Raw genomic sequence first — 21,449 nt, forward strand, 5'->3', positions numbered from 1 at the left:
GTTTAACTAACGAATAAAACTCATAAAATACTTGATCAAATTCACATATCACCTTATTCAGTATGAAATATTTTCCTTTACATGACATATATATATATATATATATATATATATATATATATATATATATATATATATATATATATATATATATATATATATATATATATATATATATATATATATATATATATATATATATATATATATATATATATATATATATATATGTGTGTGTGTGTGTGTGTGTGTATATGTATATACATATGTGTATATAAATATATATAAATATATATATATATATATATATATATATATATATATATATATATATATATATATATATATATATATATATATATATATATATATAGGAGAAATATAATTTGTTCAGCAATTTTTATTTTATCATCTGAAACACATTCAACTATTTTCATCTTATTATGTGAAACATACAGTACTAACTTTCTCTCTCCTCTCCTCCAATAACTAAAAAGTAATTGAACTCCACCTGTTTTTCCAACATACAGAAATATACCCAGCCATTAATCAAACTCATGTAAACACTATACAGTGATACCTCGGTACTCGACCATAATCCGTTCGAGATCCGTGTTCGACCTCCGATTTGTTCGAGTACCGAATTTTTTTTCCCCATAAGAAATAATGGTATATATTCTATTCCGTTCCCAAGCACTCGAACAGGCCCAAAATATTAATAAAACGTGTACCTAAACAACAATAATTATCTAAATGTGTATGAAATTGGTCAGAAAATCCTATAAAACAATTTTAAACCATTTACTGTACTAAAATAAAACAATTTTAAACCATTTTCTGTACTGTAGTGAACATACCTTTGAGCAGCGGTTCGATGGCATACAGGGATGGATGTGGAGAGGATGGAAGGGGGAGGTTACTGCTTGGAAGGAGAGTCCCCTTCCATGATGTGGCGGGGTAGTTCTCCTTCAGGAGTTGTTTCTCTCTCCAATGAAAGGGTGGGCAGATCTATTTCAGGGGTTTCTTCTCTTCTTTGTCTCTTCTTTGGAGGAGAAACAGGCTTTGATGTAGCAGCTTTCTTTTCTTTTGTGAAAAACTGGTCTATTGTTAATTGTTTCTTCCTCCTCTGCAGTATTCTTCGAAAATGATGAATACCTGTTCTATTACGAATACCTGTTCTATTACGAAACTTTTCAAACCAACCCCTGCTCGCTTTAAATGTAAATGAATCACTTTCACTGGTACTCGGACTTTTCTTCACTAATTCTTCATAGATATGCAACGCTTTTTCACAAATGAACGCTTCACTAACACTTTCCCCGGCCAACTGTTTTTCTTTAATAAATATTAAAAGCAACTTTTCCATCTCCTCAATCACTTGTGGCCTTTGCTTAGTTACCGCCGTAACTCCCGTTGCAACATTCGCCTTCTTAATCATTTCTTTATGCTTTAAAAACGTAGAAATGGTCGACTTCGCCATTCCGTATTCTACCGCTAAATCGGACACTCGTACACCATTCTCATATTTCGCTATAATTTCCTTCTTCAACTCGATCGTTGTTCGCACTGTTTTCCTCTTCTCCTTCCCCTTAACACTCATTACTTTCTTGGGACTCATTATGAAAGCTAAAAAAGCAATTAAAAGCACTGAAAATCACTAAATCACAACGAATGCTGATCGCGCGTTGTCTGAGTGACGCTCTCGAGAGAACTGATGCTTCCCGAACAAGCGAGAGTGGCCGAGATGGCGCGATCATCACAAAGCCCATGCGGTCGTCACGTGTTCGGCTGGTCGAGTACCGAATTTTTGGTCGAGCACCGCAGCAAAAATTTCTCGAAAATTTTGGTCGAACTCCGAATTGTTCGAGTATAGAGTCGTTCGACTACCGAGGTATCACTGTATTCTCTTATCAAATTGATAAATAGAAGTTACTCTACTGACAAGTTTATAAGAAAAGGAGTTGCTAACAGATACACTTGAAATACTCGTTTTCTCTGCTTGACCTACCGTTCACAATTTCTGGTGGGAGAGGGGATAGAGAAGAAATGAAACTAACCAATTAAAATGTAATTTTTTTTTTTTTTTATTGATCTTGAAGTTATTTTTTTTTTTTTTTTTTTCTTTTTTTGGTGATATGACCAAATTTCTAAGCTACTGTATTCAATCTCATAGTTTTTAAGTTGTAATGAATAAATAATAGAATCTTCCAGAGCCCCCCCCCCCCTTTTTTTTTGAGCCATATATTACGATGGCAAACAATAAAGGAAACTGCAATTTGCTATATTTAAACTGAAATCTTAAATTTGCTATATTTAAACTGAAATCTTAAATTTGCTATATTTAAACTGAAATCTTAAATTTGCTATATTTAAACTGAAATCTTAAATTTGCTATATTTAAACTGAAATCTTAAATTTGCTTATATATTTGCCACTGTATTCGATAATTGTGGTAATGTTTGCTTTCTTTGCAGGTATATGGGCATTGGTCTTTCAGCACAAGGGGTAAACATGAATCGTTTACCAGGCTGGGACAAAAACTCCTTTGGCTACCATGGGGATGATGGCCATTCATTTTGTTCATCCGGCAGTGGCCACCCATATGGGCCCACTTTTACAACGGGTAAGCTAGTACATAGTGAGATAGAATATTTGACTATATACTGTATTGCAAAGTGTTATTGAGTACCGTAGTAACTACACAGTGGTGGTGTTCCGCAAGTAGTGTTCATGGAGCACTACTATTTATACATACATACCTCAGGGTAGTTTAATGGAGCACTACGGTTTACATTATACATACGATATGTGGTTTGACATTGAAAGTAAGCTTTTGTTATACAGTACGGTACTTATGATGTTACTCTTAAGCACTCATCTGTGAGGAAGACATGTGGTTGCTGAATCTCTTTTTGAGAGACTTTGTAAGAAATAATGCTTGGTGAAAAATGATGTATAAAGTCAAAACATAAAAAAATGACAAATTTGGAAGTTATGTATTTTTCCTAGCATACAAACCTGGAGCTATTTGTAGGGGCTTTACTTTTGACGTATCTGAAAGACGAGCCAAGATAATTTGGTGGTAGGGTAGACCAGCTACCCCACTCACTCACACCTCTCGGCTGAGTAATTACTTTACTTTCCAGCAGGACTTCTTGGGGAACAGGGTGGCAGGCCAACTTGTGTAAGTAACTCCAGGTTTGTATGCTTGGAAAAATACAAATTACTGGCAAATTGTTCATTTGTTCAAGCACAAGCACACACCCTCCGCTATTTATCGGTGTGACTTTTAAGTCGGCCATACACGCAGAGGACTGGCCATACAGTTCGTCCTGCTGGACTGAAGCAGTGCTCTTGCCCTGTGAAAAATGCCCACACGCTACGGACTTGCCTGCTTAGTTTAAGAGGATTGTACACCCAGAATTAGGCCTACATGCTTACATTTTTGGTGCTTTTGTACCAAATTTGGTACATTATGGAGTATCAAGTAACTACATACATATACCAGGGCACTTCCCCAATTTTGGGGGGTAGCTGACATCAAACAAATGAAAAAAAAAGGGGGGAAGGGAACCTCTCCTTTCTACATTCCTCCCAGCCTGACAAGGGACTTAACTGAGTTTGGCTGGTACTGCTAGGGGTACCACAGCCCACCCTCCCCCGTTATCCACCACAGATGATGCTTCATAATGCTGAATCCCCTACTGCTGCTACCTCCGCGGTCTTTTAAGGCCCCGGAGGAAGCATCAGAGCCTACCGGAACTGCGTCACAATCGCTCGCCATTCATTCCTATTTCTAGCACGCTCTCTTGCCTCTCTCACATCTATCCTGTTATCACCCAGAGCTTTTTTTCACTCCATCCATCCATCAAATACAGTACAATTAATTCTGAAAAAGCTAAATTTTGGTACTTTTTTTTTTCTTTTTTCTTTTTTAAATAAGTAAATAAATCTATGAAATATGCCTTGAAATAATATGAAGGGACGTGATAGGCGTTCTCTATTGGCTTCTTTTGTCCGCTACGGTGCTAACGTAGTACTTACCTTTATTGAAGTCATTATAGGAATAGCTTTTCCGTTTATCCCTCTTAAAATGTATCCTGGGAGAAATATACTAAAAGGATTTTTGGATCTTTCTGGAGATTATCTCATCCTGAAGCACTACTATACTTTTACTCGGGCGTACTTGTTTTCGTGTTAATTTATAAGCATTTGAAAAGGATTGTGTTTCTGTTGGCAGAGAGAAATTGTGAGATATACATTTGTTGCGGAAATAGATTTATTGGCAGGTACTTGATTTATTATCTATCCATATTTTAGACCCTTGTTTTTTTCCACGAAGAGTATTCATAACAATCGGAATATTCTCTTGCTTTTCCTTTGTACCAGTATCTGATTATTATCAAAGTGCAAGGTACTATTGGATGAATAAAGCAGAATACTGTGGTTTATAAGACAAAATATACTGTGAACTAGAAAAAGAACTTTTAAGTAAATCATAATTTGATGAATGAAAATGAGGGAAACATTGAAATAAAGAGCAGTGAAATGCAAAATATTACAAACTTGATAAGGAAATGGATAGTATGACAGACGGAAATTTCAAATAATGAAAAAAGAATAAATAGAAGTTACTCTACCTACAAGTTGATAAGAAAATGTCAAAACGTGTTTGGATCACTTCGCAACCCTTCTTCAGGACTACATTGAGTTTTGGAACTACACTTTAATGTAAAGGTTATTGTGGTGAAAAATGCTAAATTTTTCCAAATTTCCTAATATTTTTTATCAAATTTTCACCACCATACCCTTTATATTAAAGTGTAGTTCCAAAACTCAATGTAGTCCTGAAGAAGGGTCGCGAAATGATCCGAATCACGTGTCAACACTAAACAGTAAATGAAGAGAAGTAAATGTATTTCTGCTGTTAAACTAAAAACTATCCGCAGGGCGATCTTTCCGAGGAAAAGCTGTCTGTGTGTGTGTTTTGCGAATCAGCTGAACGCGGAACTGCCGGTCTTTTGTTCCCCAGTGCCGGACCCAGCAGCAACTCTGGAAGACGCGTTCCAACATCCGTGGGACTGCCTCGACGTGTACGCCTTCCCCCCATTCACCCTTCTGTGATAGACCCTGTACTGCCTTAGGGAGGCGAAGAAGGCAAGGATGACCCTAATAGCTCCGTGGTGGCCAGAAAAAAAGTGGTTCACGGACCTGAGGTCCTTGACAATGGAACCACCATGCCCCCTGCCGCCTCTAAGACGAGACCTGCTAAGACAGCCTCACTTCCAGAAGTTTCACGAAGGCCTCCAAAACCTCTCCCTTCACGCCTAGAGACCATCTAGCACTTACTGAGGAGAGAGGGTTATTCCAGGAGGGCAGCCTGCCAGATGACCTGATATCTAAGGCAATCCTTGAGGGCCAAATACCAGGTGAGATGGGCAACCTTTGGCAAATGGTGCAACAAAGAGGGCATCCAGCCTCTCAAGGCTTTAATCCTGGTCATCGAGGAATTCCTAGTACACCTTCGACTCAACCGGGTTATGTTAGTACCAGCAGTAAAGGTATTCTGAACGGTCCTGGGCCAGGTATTCCTTCTCAAGGGCTTGAGCATAAGCTCCTCCAAGCGCTTCTCGATACTGGTAAAAGGGTTTGAGCAGTTCTGTCCACCCCAGGACTCTCACCGGGCCCACTTGGAACATTACTAAAGTCCCTGACTCCCTGAAAAAGCCACCATTTGAGCCTCTTGTTACAAATTACCGACAGGGAACTGACCCTAAGGACAGTGTTCTTCCTCACCATGGCCTCGGCCATAAGGGTTGGTGAACTCCACGGGTTCTCAGCGGATGTCTCCCATTCTCACAAATGGAAGGATTCGTTCTTCAAGTTCGTTCCCTCCTTTGTGGCGAAAACTTTGAAGCCGGCGGAAAATGACCCCCGCTTCAACAAGTTCTCCATACCCGCTATTCCCAGGACAGATGACCCGGAGGACCTTCTATTGTGGCCAGTGAGAGCAATATGAAAATATCTCTCGAGGATCTCCGCCCTCCGTCTGGCTATCAGGAGACTTTGTGACGGCAGGTAGAGTGAAGAAGGTGGTCTTGAAGGATTCGATATCCTTCTTGCTCTGGGAGACGATCCGAAAGGCGTACCTAACGAAGGGCGAAGCCTCCCCCAGCTTCATCAAGCCTCACGACATCCAGGGCATCGGCACCCCGCTGGGCTTTTGAGAAAAACATGGCAGTCGGCCAGGTGCTGAGGGCGGGTGTATGGTCGAGACAATCAACTTTCACGTCCCACTACCTTAAGGACTGCTCTCCCAATTCCTGGGAGGGGTTCAAGCTCGATCCCGTCGTGGTCGCCTAGCAGAGGATCTAAGAGCAGCTACACACGACTCAGTCCAGATGGGATGGCGAGGGGTAGAGCATCTCGAACCCTATCCCTTTGCTCCTCCATGGAATGGCCCGGCAAAGAAGTAGATGTCCTTTAACCCCCTTTTGCTTTTCCCCGTCGCTGCAGCTCTCTCACCTCTCTTCATGGTCTATCCGTACCCGCTATAGACCCAGCTATCATATGCCACTTTTCTTGAAACCAGAGTGGAATAGTTAATTGTGACCTGGAAGGTCGACTGTAGCATCCTTCTAGAGCATGCTGGGAAATGAGAGGTCAGGGTCGCGCAGGTGAGAAGGGGCGATCGTGGGGGGGCGGGTGGCCTGTGGGGAGGGAAAATCTCTGTTCAGCAGCTGATGCGATAAAGTAATCTCCTATTTATTGGGATGTGGTAAGTATGTTAGGAAGAATACAATTTACTTAGAAATTATCATTTTCAGAATAGATTGCTCACCAAAAATCATGCACACTTCCTCAATAAGCCAATTTTTTGTGCAATTGAAGAAGAAACCGACCAAATGCGTTTATCAAAAATAAATTTGCAATGAAGATTTGCACCAAAAATTGTAAGGAGTTTTATATAGAAGAAGCATCATCAATGCAGAGATCTGGTTGTTGAGGAGCCACTGCTCTCAATGTACTTACAGTCATACTTTGAGTTTTGTTAGGGTTCAACTTCATGCCCATAATTAGCACCATATATTGATTTTAGCTATGATCTCTATTTAGGGATTCAGCAATCCAAGATATATATTCAGGGGATGGAATTCATGTAAAACGAGTAGCATCATCTGCAGATGGAACAAACTTGTTTTCTATGCCAAAGCACATATTGTGTATATAGTAGCTGTCCATCAACAGCTACTTTGCAATTTATTACTCAAAATGTATTTATGATGCTGCAAGATGACCCACCTATTCCCAACTGTTATAGTAATTATAAAGATAATCTTTAATAAAGCAAAGTAGTACTAGGTCATTAAATACTTACTTTTGAAATTTCTTGCAGTTATGTACATTATGGGCTGACCTTTTTTTTAATTTTCAGGTGATGTTATAGGCTGTGGTATCAACTTAATTGACAACGTTTGTTTCTACACAAAAAATGGCCATTATTTAGGTGTAGCATTTACTGATTTACCTGTAAGTACGCTCTCGTTTTTTTATGAATATTAATTTTCTAAATCATGATTAAAAGTTGGTGCTTCAAACCAAAATCTACCATACATCAGTTACTGTATGGGAACATTGTGGGCTATAATTTGTATAAATTGTTTAAGGTAAATTTTTGTTGTATGTTACAACCTAACGTAAAGTAGAATGGTTTTTTTATAGAAAATCCTCTGACTTGAGATAAAATATTCTCTCCAGTATTATGAAACTAAGATATATGTATCGTCATTTTTCTCACATTGGGAATATTTAATTGAAACTTTCCTGAAGTTCAATTGCTATTCATTCTTTGTTCTGGTGAAAATACAAAACCTTCGCTATTTATAGGGGTTTTACATTTGGCAAAGCTGAAAGACTAGCCAAGACAATTTTAGTGAGGGATAACTACCCCAACGGCTAGTTAGTAGGTGGGGCTGGGGTAGATTGGCAACCACGCTCACTCACACCAGTCTGCTGAGTAACAACTTTTGCTTTTGGCTTGGTAGAGTGCAGACGTACTGCCTCTCTCTTTCCCGTATTTTGACTTGCCTAGACTATTAATTCGCTTTTTCTTTTGGCACAGGCGTGTGTATGCTTGCAGTCCCAGTATGCGGACATGTCCTGGTCCTGATGGCCGCACATGTTGTACCTTCATATCATCCTTAGAGACGGACACTCACCTGCTGTGCCCGGCTTGGCAGGGCCATCGGTGTTCACGGGACGACACCTGTGACGAGTGTCGGGAGTGGCCCCATCTCCCAGTGGGAGAGGTTCGGGCGTAAGAAGAAGTCTGAGCGAAATTCTTCGTCTTCGGGGTCTTCCTTGAAGTCGGAGAAGTCGCGAGCTTCTACTTCTTCTACCCCCAATCTTTTTCCGAAGCTGCTGCTTTGCCGGGCCCTTCCAGGGTATGACCGAGTAGCAGCCCGACTTGTAACTCCAGGTCAACCTTGTGGGATAGGCGAAGGTGTCGACTCCCCTAGCGAATCGGCTCCTTCTGTTCTCCTAGGGAGCGCCTGCTCTTTCTCGTATATTGCATCCTTTTGGCCATTGCTGGGCATTGATGGTTCCCTCTCGAAGGAAGCTCTCTTTGAGCTCCTTCAGTTGGGAAAGGAGAGAAGGCGGTCATCTCCTTCCTCCACGGAGGTTGGTCCTCCTATTGTGGGCACAGGCATTGCAGCCCGTTGGTCAGGCTCTAATTCTGTTTCCGACGCCGAGGTTTTTGCTAATCCATCAGGGGCTGTGGCAAAGCAATCTCTGAAGTAGGTTTCCCCTTTGGGGGAATGTATCTCTGGCTCGCGAGAGAAGACTGCCCTTGGGCATTGGCATTCATGGTCCTCATACGCTTGTGGTTCTCCTCCTGGTGGAGAGGGAGAGCCTTGTCGTAAGTGATGTTCTTCTTCGGGAGAACAAACCTCTTCGGAGGAGGCATCTCTTGAGCTGGATCAGTCTCTCCCGAGGTTCGTAGGGTGAATGGGTTTCTGACCTCTCTCCATCCTGGAAGTTCTCCTCCTCGGGCTATGAGTAGACTTCTCTTTGAACCTGCAGGTTCTCCTCGCGTTGATCCTTCGGGGTCTCGTGACGATCACCCTTTGGGCTGCCGTGTTCGTGAGCTATTGGGCTCTTGTCACGCTGATCCTGCAGGGTCTCATGACCATAGGAGTCCTTTGTGCCTCCGTCGCCCTGAACCTTTTGAGTTCCAGTTGCACTGAGCCCTCAGGCTCTTGTTACAGTGGTTACCCTTTTTACACTGAGCCCCCGGGCTCTTGTGCCTTCGACGTCTTGTGGCAGGTTGCGCTGATCTTCTTGGGTCTCAAAACCTTGGTTACGCTGAGCACTCGAGCTCTCGTGCCTTAGTCACGCTGAGCCTTCGGGCTCTCTTGATAGGGAAACCTTGGTTTCCCGTTGCGCTGACCCTTTGGGGGCTCGCAACCATGGTTACGCTGAGCCCTCAGGCTCTCGTGGCGTTGAAACTTCAGTTTCCCGTTGCGCTGACCCTTCGAGGTTTCGTTGATCCTGGAGCCTCTCATTCTGGACGCTACCCTGAACCTTCACGTTCTCGTAGCTGGGAGTTCTATCCTCATCGCTCGAATCCTATGGGTTTTTGCGGTCGCGCTGAACCTGTCGGTTCTCGTGACCATCGTCATGGTGAGTTTTACTCTCATGACAGAGAGTTTTCGGACTCTCGTCATGCGGAGTCTTCGGGCTCATCGATTGGCGCTACGCTGAACCTTCGGATTATTGCAGCCCTCATCCTGTTAGTGTCTATCCTACAGGATTTAAAGATGAGGTACCTCAGGGTCCTTGTCGCGTGAAGTCCTATGTGTCGCGCGACCTGGAGCTGCTCTCCATGGTAGCTCCTCCCCCTGGGTTTCCTCCTTTGGTTTCTGCTCAGTTTCGTTCGGAGTGGGAGCGCTTGACATTCCAGCGTCTCGCGCTAGAGGGGGTTTTTGTGAATTACCATCCTTGCGAAACCAGTCTCGCCTCGCCCCTTTGGTGGCTTTGTCCTAGGATGAAATCCCATTGCCGTTTCTGGCTGCAGAAGGTCACCCTTCTCTCTTCCGCCAGGAGAGACGACCATCAGTCTCTCCAGTCTCGGGCTTCCTCCGCCTCAGAGACAGCAGTTGCCCACTTGACAACGCCCAGACTCTATCCCTAAAGGTAGGCCTGTGCTGATCTTTTCTGCTGGGAAGCCTCCTACAGGTAAGAGGGCTAAGAATCATTCTGTGGTTCCTAAGCTTAGGGATCCGTCCCCTCCTAAAGACCTCCCCCTCGGTTCTTTGGGAGCCCACAACCCCCCATGGCTTCGAGCATTATTCATTATAATGCGGCAAGCCGTGACAGGGGTCATTCCCTGCCCCCAGTCCTTAGGAAGCACTCTGACGATCCCTCTGTTGCCACCTCTCATTTCTGGGGCTTCTCCTCCTGCCGACCCTAGGAGGAGTTCGTAGGATTCCGTTCCTGCGGTTCCCCCTGGTAAGGGAGATGACTTTCTCCTCTCGCAAGAGACCTCGGGAAGAGATCGTGATGCTTGATGCTCAAAACATGGAGAGCACAGCTATGCCACCCTCTAGGGAGCTTCCTGGGTGCCATTGTTCTGGCATTGTCGGTATTCTTTCCATCATGAATGATCTAATAGTACCTAATAAGTTCAAGGCTTTTAAGAATGTTCTTACTAGGGTGAGGGCCATAGAGTTCCTCACCCATCAAGTTGCCAACCAGTCGGCCAGCTGGGTCTTAAAGAGGCGCAATGGCGTGACCTGTAAGTTTCAGAGATTGCACGCAGGGGGTTCTCCACCTTAGAAAGGATTCTGTCAAATTTCTCACCATGTTTCCAATGGAAAACGTGAAGGCAGTAGCAGAGAAGTGGAAGAAGGCAAGACAAACTCCCTCCTACATACTGGGCCGTTTCTTTCAGGCAGCCACAGGCTTCTTCCACCTCTGGCCAACAGAAACCATCGCTTATAGCAAGACAGGTGCATAAGGCATTGACAAACGATGATCCCTGCCTTGCACAATCCACCTCCAGAAGGGGTTCACAACAGCAAGTACCCTTTTCAAATAGACAGAACCAAGGGCACGGAAGACAAGTAGGTTAGAGGCGAGGTCAACACCCCTGCTAGGGGGCAATCCCTCCATGGTACCACTGGTGCAGGAATGCCTGCAACCCAAATGGTGGATGTAGTTACATCACAAAGCGGAACAGTGGGCCGTAGACATACTATGTTACAGGTACCGCTTCCTGTTCGTCAGCAATCTCCTCTCCCCTAATTCCTTCACCAATGAAGTCATCGTCCTTTCGTTAGGGGTTGATGAAAGACCTTGCCCTTTGGGCGGAAGTCCAGGCCATGGTAAAGAAAGGCACTTTCCAGGAGGTCATCAGTGGATCCCCAGGCTTCTTCATTCAAATTTTTCTTGTCCAGAAGGCGTCTGGAAGCTAGAGACCTGTGATAGACCTCTCAATGTTGGTCAAGTTTGTTCTGCAAACTATATCCAAGATGAAAACCACAGCCACTTTCCATGTTGTAGCAACTGATGGAACACTAGTCGCAAGGGTGCGATTTCCCCAAGAAGTAAGTTCCGGTGGGGGAAGAGCAGAGGCGTAACATGAGAATGGGTGGTAGACGAATCCAATCTTTTCAACGGTTCGGCCCTTCTCTCTCTGCCTCTGGAGTTGAGACTACTCACAAATGCATCAAAAGAATTATGGAGGGCATCACCACTTCAACCTGATGGATCTCAAGACAGCATTTCTAGCCTTGTAACACTTTTGTTCTCTCCTAACATACATAAGCAAAGGAAGTACTGTTTCACTTCAGCTTTGGCAGTTGGCAGTAGAAATCTTGGAATAGGCAGAGGCTAATGTGATCATTCCAGGCCAAAGAAACATCCTGGTGGACAAGCTGAGGAGGAAGAGATAGATAGTTAGATCTAAATGGTCCTTGCATCCTCTGATAGTAAACTCCATCGTGACTTTGTGGTATTCGGTAACTGAAAGCCTGTTTGCGACCTCACTCAACCTAAAACTGCCTGTATACGGCTCACCAGTTTTGGATCTGGAAGTGGCATTCTAGGACACATTTCAATATCGCTGGAACAGCTTTGATTTATAAAATTGTCTATCCTTTTTCGTCATTAGGAGTACTTGACAGGGTAGCTTCCAACTTTAACATAACGCTAATTACTCTAAAGTGGCTGCAGGTATAATGGTACTTGGACCTTCTTCTGCTGCTGACAGAGACTCCGAGAGAATTGCCTCCCCCTCCTGACCTCCTATGCCAACTGCATACCCAGATGTTACGATACCTCGCCTTGAAAGCAGTTTTTATGATTGCTCTTGCGTCAACCAAGAGGGTTGGTGAATGGTCTCTCCTCAGACATCGCTCATTCAGGGAGATGGTCTCAGGTCTCATTCCCCTTCCTGCCTGAGCTTATTGTGAAGCCCCAGAACCCGTCGGTACCCGGTTCTAGGTACTGTTCTTTTCAGATCTCTAGCTTTTAAGAAGTAACCAATGATCCTGATCAGTTACTTTGGTGTCCTGTGAGAGCGAAAATGCACAGCTCGTCGCCACATTAAACATCTCTCTGTGAGTATAAGAAAAAGGAAGGTGACCAAGAACACGATTTCTGCTTGAATAAGAGAAGTCATTAACCACATGATTAGTCCCTCGTCACCTTCCTCGGTAAGTGGGACACGAGTCAAAGCACATGGCGTTAGAGGTATCAGTAAGACTAGCGTTCAAAAAGAATCTTTGTGGCGTAGGGCCTCCAAGCGGGTTTTTGGAAACATCCAACGACTTTCACAGCATACTACCAGCATGACTCGACCCACAGGTCCCTACATATGTTGAGAATTAACTAATCATTGAGGTACAAGAACTCTTAGTCCCAGATAGGGGCCATCAATTTGGTGAATACCTGTGGGGCCATCCTGAGCCTGTAACATAGGCTTGTGAAGTGATAAACCTTTGAGCTATTGACAAAGTGAAGTTATTTCCTTGAAATTAAATGAATCGGAATATGAAATTATGCACCCTGTAAGTTTTTTTAATGCTAAGACATCTACAACTAGTCTCCAACCTCCTGAGCTTTGGTGGACAAGGAATAACATGTAGTAGAACCTCAGGGAAGGGTTTATGATCTCTTTATCACATCCTTCTTTAGAAGATTAAAAAATTTCTAGCTGCAGTAACTGACATCTTGCCATTTTGGCAAGAAAACTTGGCTACAGAACCAGTTTCTTTAACAAAGGAGTGTTGGACGTTAGCTTAATTCAGTAGCCTTCTTTGACCACAGCCAGTACCTATGGGTCCTTCTGCATTGTTTATCAAATGAAGTGTGACAGTCTTTCCCTTTTGAAATTTGATGTAAAGGACCATTATATTTTTCTTCTACCAGATTTTCCAGTTCAGTGAAAGGTTTGGCATTTGTAGAACCCTATATGGGCCGTGAATGGCTAGAATTACCATTATTAAGTGAGGATTCACTGGACTTCTGAATTTTAACAGAAAGGACCATTCTACTGATATTTCTAAATCAAGTAATTTGGGTAATACGAGGAAACTAAGAATCCTCCATGTTACACAAATTTCAATAGAGACAAATTATGATGATCTATGTAAAGCATTTGAATGCTATGGATGCATAAAAGAAATAAGGATGAAACTTGAAGCTGAAACTTGGGATTCATGGATATCTTATAGTAGTTATGACGAAGCATTTAGTGCAATGAGTAACTTGAATAATATTAAAATTAATAACTTGAATGTCGTGGCTGCTCTCTGCGATAAGGTACCAAAAGATTTGGATGTGTACAGGTCTGCCGATTGGTTGGAAAAAGACGCAAATTTGGTTATGCCCTCCCAGAGAAATCCAAAACCACCGATGTGGCTTATAGCTGAATCAAAGGGGGTTATAGGGAATTATTTTAAAATATGCAAATTGATTCAGAAAAAAGTAGGAACTATTGCACCAGGCGATATATCTCGTTTCGGAAAAAATAGTTTCCTTATCCATGCCAAATCCAGTACACAGTCGGTAATATTGTCCAATATGAAAATAAGTAATGATGACATTAAGTTAGATGTCAAACCCCACCTAAATTTTAGCTACGGAAGGGGCGTAGTTTTTAACAGAGATCTATATGATTTTACAGAGGAGGAGATACTGGCCATGTGTCCATTGAATTTATGGAAAGTTCATAAAGTCCCAGGTATATCAATGATAATCCTTACGTTCCAGGATGCTGATGTACCTTTTCATATTATTATCGAGAACGAAAGGATTAAAGTAAGACCCCTCAAGCAGAAGCCATTGCAATGCTTTAATTGTTTTAAATTTGGGCACCCATCCAAAGTTTGCAAAAATGAGAAGATGTGTGGTATTTGCTCCAAATCTTACCATGGAGAGTGTGCACTTGGAGCCAGGTGTTTAAATTGCTGCTCGAATCACAAATCCACAGACAAGAGCTGCGAGCTATATAAGTTGGAGGAAGCTGCCCTCAACAAATCAAACTTAGAACATATAAGTGTGACCCATGCCAAAAGACTATTAAATAAATCAAATACATATGCTAAGGCATTAAAATCAAACCAACCTAGTGCTGCCAATAGCTCAAAAAAAAGTATACCATCTGACAAAATGTCAAATAACGAGGTAACCATATTACCTCCTAAGGCTTTAGCACGGTGTATTAACACTAGGTCATTGCCCATTGCTGTACAGCCTTCAGCCGCCATTACAAAAAATAATACAAACCTCTCTCAGGCCATGTCCTTGCCTGATCTGATGGAGGTTCCACTTAAGACTAACTTACCTGATGCACCTGTTGTGGGAAAGGTGCAAAAACCTCGAATCCCACCATCTATTAATCGTAAAAGAGAGAGACCTCCATCTCTCTCTCCACCCTCCATTAGAAACGTTAAGGTTATGACATCAAATAAATTTGATGTTTTGTCTGTTGATGTTTCTAATGAACCAGAAGATGAATTGAATAAATCAGAAATTCAAGTTGAGGTCCACCATCCACCTCAACAAATAGATAAAAAGAATGCAAAGAAAAACACAAATGTAAAACCCAACATAACAAGACCACCTCTGAAGAAACCTACTGGTAATAATGTTAAATTAAAAACTGCTAATGGGAAGACCTCATCCAAGATGTCTTCCAGAAATAATCCATAGTTTTCTCCTCCATTTTGCAATGGAACTGTCAGGGTTTGAGGGCGAAATATGAAGAACTTAAGCTCCCAATTCATGAGCATTCCCCCATAATTGTATGTCTACAGGAAAGTATGCTTGATTCTAACACTCCTAGTCCTCGAGAGTATGTTAGCTATAGAACACCATATAATCAACAAGCAGGGAGCCATGGCGGAAGTCTCAATGTACATTCGTCGAGATGTTCCCCAAATACCCATGTCTATACGTACAACCCTGCAGGCAGTTGTTGTACAAATTGATATACGGAGAAAATATACAATATGCTCTCTGTACTTACCTCCAAATGATAATATTTTATATGATGATTTAGCAGAAGTCATTCAACAACTCCCTCAAACTTTTCTCTTACTGGGAGATTTGAATGGTAGACATCCTTTTATGGGGTGATGTTTTGGCCAACACAAGGGGCAATATTATCTCATCAATTGTGGAGAATGAGGATGTGGGGCTCCTTAATACAGGAGAGCCCACGCACTTCCATGTTCAGACAGGTACTTTGTCATGCCTTGACCTTTCAATTGCAAGCTCTAACTGCCTTCTTGATTTTGATTGGAGGACATTAGATGATTGGCATACTAGTGATCATGCACCAATCATAAACACCAACAAGGGTCCGCCTTTGCAAAGTGTGCCACGTTGGAATCTAGACAAGGCAGACTGGGTTAAATTTTCTGAGCTAAGTGAAATCGAAGGGAGAGCAGAACAGTTTGAAATTATTGATGATGCCATAGACCTACTGAATGGAACTCTTCATACAGCAGGAATCAATTCGATTCCCTAAACCACAGGACTATTCAAAAGACGACCAGTCCCGTGGTGGTCCTCAGAATTAACAGCCTTGCACAGAGCCACCAGAAAATCTCTTGACTAGATTGCGTAGACGCCGTACTGATGAAAATTTGATATCATACAAAAAGTGTAGAGCACAGTTCCGTCGTGCCATGAAAGAAGCTAGACGCCAATCTTTGGTGGCTTTTGTTTCCTCCATTAATAGTAGAACTCCACCATCTTCTGTATGGAGGAAAATAAAAAAAATTGCAGGTAAATTTACCCCGAACCCACCACCAGTGTTGAAAGTGAATGGTCAGTTTGTGACTGAAGGAAATGAAGTTAGTAATGCCCTGGCTGACCATTTTTCAAATGTATCGTGCAAGAGTGTAGCAGTTCCTGGTCACCAGTACAGGAGCATTGAAGAAAAGAAAATTTTAAATTTTGCAACAGGAAGGGAAGAATTGTATAATTCTCCTTTTACTGAAAGAGAACTTGTTTCCGCACTCGCTACTTGCAACGATACAGCTCTTGGACCCGATGGAATTCCATATGCAATGGTTAAACATGTTCATTTCTAAATATTTAACTTAGCCGGTGAATATATATAGCTGCAACTCTGTTGCTCGACAGACAAAAAACAGTAAAAACTCGCCAGCGATCGCTATACAGGTTGCGGGTGTGCCCATCAGCGCCAACTGTCGGCCAGATACCATACTCGATGTAAACAAAGACTCAATTTCTTCTCTGTCGACGTGTCGACAAGACGTACTTTACTCGCTGTTGAAACCTGGAGTTTTTCCCATCATATTTGGTGAAGTACTTTAATTTGGTTTTGAGCTTTCGCAGTGCAGGGTTTTTCTTCAAATAAATCCTTGAACTCTTTTTTTGTATCGGATTCATTGTTGATGACTTAGATCGTTTTTTGGAATTTTCCCTTGACCAATTCAAAATGGCTGACCTTTCACAAGTTCCCAAGTTTAGAAAATGCAATGCTAGGGACTGTTCTAGGCGTCTTCCAAAGGCTTCTCTCGACCCTCACACTGTTTGTTCCAATTGTCGGGGTAAAACCTGTCAATTGGAAGATCGGTGTGAGGAATGCGTGGGCCTTTCGGAATTCGATTTTATCGAATTTGAGAAGTATACACGCAGACTAGAGAGAAATAGGGTACTGTAAGGAGAAGTTCTTCTAGGTCGGTAGATTTTTCCTCTCCTCATGCCCCTCAACCTATTCCTTCCCCTGTAGTGGTTGTTCCTAACCCCCCTCCTAGCACTCAGGAACCATCGATGGCTGACATGATGCGTGCTATCCATGCCTTGGGGGAGAGAGTTGAGTCCCTTGCAAGTGACCGCAATCAACTCATGGCGGATGTTAAGGAACTTAAGTGCCAAAGTGCCGCGGGAAGTGATAAAGTGCCTAGTGTTTCTCAAAGTGTTGTGAACAGTGTTGCGCTTGAGGGTTCGTCTGTTCGTGCCTGTCGTCCTCCTAGTCCGGGACCTCTTGCAAGCTCCCAAGCCCAGGGGAGAAGCAATGTCGTACGACGCATGGGTTCGAGAGGCCTTGATCAGCGAACAGACGTTCCCTCCATGGTATCAGGCGTATCTCCCCAAGATCGCCCCTACCTACGTAAGACGAGAGAGCCCGTTTTTACCTCGTCGTCCGAAGGTGTATCTCGTAAGAAACTTTGGACCAAGGTCTCACGACCTTTGAAACGTAAGTCGGTCCCTTCAGGACAAGTCCAACGTCCCGGTTGTAGCCACTGGGTCAGTTCGGACTCGTTGCCGTCATCTGATGACTGCTCGCCTCCTAAGAGAGGCAAAGCGGTACCGCCTCAGTCGCTCACCCCGTCTGTTGCCGCACCTGCTCCCGTAGACCCTAAATGGGTGTTGCTGCAGGACATGCAGTCCAAGCTTGCGTCCTTGATGGAGGACTTTAATGCGGAGAAGGTTGCTGCTGAACCTTCTGGCCAACAACCATCTAAGCGGTCTGTTGTGCGTCCTGTTGACGCTGAGGTAACTTTCTCGCGTCTACCAGTTGGGGTGGTACCTCCACCGATGCGACCCAGTGTGGGTTGCCAGCCGCACGTTGACGTTAGGCGACGCACGGAGGTGGTTGTTGACGTTCAGGACGTTCAGCAACCATCAGAGGTGACTTGTTTTGACGCGGTGCGTCAACCTCCGCAACCCGGTATGGTGTTGACTGCACAACCCAGACGGTCTAAACAGTCTCGGGTGGACGCTGTGCGTCCTCGCGCACCCAAGGTTGTTGACAGTTCACAGACTGTGCAGCAGTTCCATGACGCTGCGTCCGGCTCCGTCACGCATGCACCAGTGCGACCGGACTCAGCGAGCCAGACGTTGCCCACTCCGTTGCCGTTTCCTCATCAGTTTTCGGATGAGGAACTATCAGATGAGGACGTTGCTGAACCACAAGACGATCAACCTTCAGAACTGGACGAGCCTAAGGCAACTCAACCATCATTGGACTTTAGAAAAGTCATGGCTGTATTTAAGGAGTTGTTCCCTGACCACTTTGTTTCTGTGGCTCCTCGTTCGCCGCCGTCAGAGTTTGTATTAGGCGTGCCTGCTACCGCACCTGCCTTTACTAAACTCGTTCTCTCTCGCTCATCCAAGAGAGCTTTGCGGCTGTTGGGAGACTGGTTAGAGTCTAAGAAGAGTTTAGGGAAGACAGCATTTGCCTTTCCCCCATCTAAACTCTCTTCTAGATCGAGCGTCTGGTATGCCACGGGAGAAGTTCTCGGCTTGGGAGTTCCTGCCTCTGCCCAGGGCGACTTCTCAAGTCTTGTAGACTCTCCCCGCCGCCTTGCCATGAGACGCTCGAAGATTTGTTGGTCACCATCGGACCTGGACCACCTTCTTAAAGGCATATTTAGGGCTTTTGAAGTCTTTAACTTCTTAGACTGGTGCTTAGGAGCCCTGAGCAGGAAAATCTCTTCTGCAGATAAGGATGTTTCCTTGCTCATTATGTCCTGCATGGACAAGGCCGTCCGTGATGGGTCCAACGAGCTAGCCGCCTCATTCACGTCCGAAGTCCTGAAGAAGCGAGAGTCTCTCTGTTCTTTCCTGTCTGCTGGAGTAACGCCATGCCAAAGATCTGAGCTACTCTTTGCTCCCCTTTCCAAGTGCCTGTTTCCTGAAGTCTTGGTAAAGGAAATTGCCTTATCTTTAGTTCAGAAGGACACCCACGATCTAGTTGCGTCCTCGGCTCGCAAAGCTCCCCCTTTGCCTACATTGTCTGCTAGACCGAGGATAGACACTCCAGCGTCTCGCTTTATTCCGCCCTTTCGTGGCAGAGCCTCCAGCAGAGGAGGTGCTTGTGCCGAAGGGAAGCGAGGGAAGAGGAAAGGACCCAAGTCCTCTAAGGGCAGAGTCTGACTGCCCGCAACTTCAGACAGCAGTAGGAGCCAGACTCAAGAACTTCTGGCAAGCCTGGGAGAAGAGAGGAGCAGATCAACAATCTGTGAAGTTACTCAGAGAGGGGTACAAAATCCCTTTTGTACGCAAACCCCCTCTAGCGACGTCCCCCATCGATCTCTCTCCCAGGTATAGAGAGGAAGAAAAGAGACAAGCCCTGAAACTGGAAGTGTCTCTTTTGCTAGAGAAGGGAGCGGTGGTCAAAGTCTCGGACCTTCGATCACCGGGATTTTACAACCGTCTCTTCCTAGTTTCAAAGAAGACAGGAGGTTGGAGACCGGTGCTAGACGTCAGTGCTCTGAATGTCTTTGTCACAAAGACAAAGTTCTCCATGGAGACCACAAAGTCAGTCTTAGCAGCGGTCAGAAAGGAAGACTGGATGGTCTCGCTAGACCTAAGGGACGCCTACTTCCACATCCCCATTCACTCAGACTCCCAACCTTTTCTGAGATTCGTCTTCGAAGATGTGGTTTACCAGTTTCGGGCCCTGTGCTTTGGCCTAAGCACAGCTCCTCTCGTATTTACGAGGCTGATGAGGAATGTGGCCAAATTCCTCCACTTATTGGACATCCGAGCCTCCCTTTATTTGGACGACTGGCTTCTCAGCCTCTTCCAGTCATCGCTGTCTGAAGGATCTCAAGTGGACTCTAGATCTGACCAAGGAATTGGGACTCCTAGTCAATTTGGAAAAGTCGCAGCTGGTCCCATCCCAAACTATTCTGTATTTAGGGATGGAGATTCACAGTCTAGCTTTTCGGGCTTTTCCGTCGGCCCCCCGAATAGATCAAGCCCTGCGATCCATCCAGAAGATGCTGAAGAAAGAACGCTGCTCAGTCAGGCTGTGGATGAGTCTGGTAGGGACGCTGTCATCCCTGGAACAATTTGTATCACTAGGAAGACTACACCTCCGTCCTCTTCAATTCCATCTGGCTTTTCACTGGAAAAAGGACAAGACGCTAGAGGCGGTCTCGATCCCGATTTCCGGAAAGATAAAGTCTTGTCTGACTTGGTGGAAGGACAATATCAACCTAAGAGAGGGTCTTCCCCTTGCTGTTCAGACTCCCAACCACGTTCTCTTCTCGGACTTGGGCTGGGGCGCGACGCTGGACGGTCGGGAATGCTCAGGTCTGTGGAACTCGAGTCAGAGGAGCATGCATATCAACTGCAAGGAGCTGTTGGCAGTTCATCTGGCCTTGAAAAGCTTCGAGTATCTCCTTCGAGGCAAAGTGGTGGAAGTAAACTCGGACAACACCACGGCCTTGGCGTACATCTCCAAACAAGGAGGTACCCACTCACTGACGTTGTACGAGATCGCAAGGGACCTGCTCATCTGGTCAAAAGGTCAAGACATCTCCCTAGTAACGAGGTTCATCCAGGGCGACTTGAACGTCATAGCAGATTGTCTCAGTCGGAAAGGGCAAGTAATTCCAACCGAATGGACCCTCCACAAGGATGTGTGCAAGAGACTTTGGGCCACTTGGGGTCAACCAACCATAGATCTCTTTGCAACCTCGCTGACCAAGAGGCTTCCAATCTATTGCTCCCCAGTCCCGGACCCAGCAGCAATACATATAGATGCCTTCCTCCTAGATTGGTCACATCTGGATCTCTACGCATTCCCACCGTTCAAGATTGTCAACAAGGTACTGCAGAAGTTCGCCTCTCACGAAGGGACAAGGTTGACGTTAGTTGCTCCCCTCTGGCCCGCGAGAGAATGGTTCACCGAGGTACTTCGATGGTTAGTAGACGTTCCCAGAAGTCTTCCTCTAAGAGTTGACCTTCTACGTCAGCCACACGTAAAGAAGGTACACCAAAGCCTCCACGCTCTTCGTCTGACTGCCTTCAGACTATCGAAAGACTCTCGAGAGCTAGAGGCTTTTCGAAGGAGGCAGCCAGTGCGATTGCTAGAGCAAGGAGAGCGTCTACCGTTAGAGTCTACCAATCGAAGTGGGAAGTCTTCCGAGACTGGTGCAAGTCAGTTTCTGTAT

General features: G+C 44.4%; 1 protein-coding gene across 1 annotated transcript in view; it reads left to right on the forward strand.

Moving 5' to 3' along the window:
- Nucleotides 1–21,449, forward strand: part of LOC137645998 (ran-binding protein 9-like) — a 218,945-nt gene that overhangs the window by 39,074 nt on the left and 158,422 nt on the right. The window contains exons 3-4 of the mRNA XM_068379128.1: nucleotides 2,475–2,623; nucleotides 7,436–7,530. Of these exons, the coding sequence (XP_068235229.1) occupies nucleotides 2,475–2,623; nucleotides 7,436–7,530 (244 nt within the window). The remainder of the gene's footprint in view (nucleotides 1–2,474; nucleotides 2,624–7,435; nucleotides 7,531–21,449) is intronic.

This window comes from Palaemon carinicauda, chromosome 8 (genome assembly GCF_036898095.1).
Source record: "Palaemon carinicauda isolate YSFRI2023 chromosome 8, ASM3689809v2, whole genome shotgun sequence".
Lineage (NCBI taxonomy): Eukaryota > Metazoa > Arthropoda > Malacostraca > Decapoda > Palaemonidae > Palaemon > Palaemon carinicauda.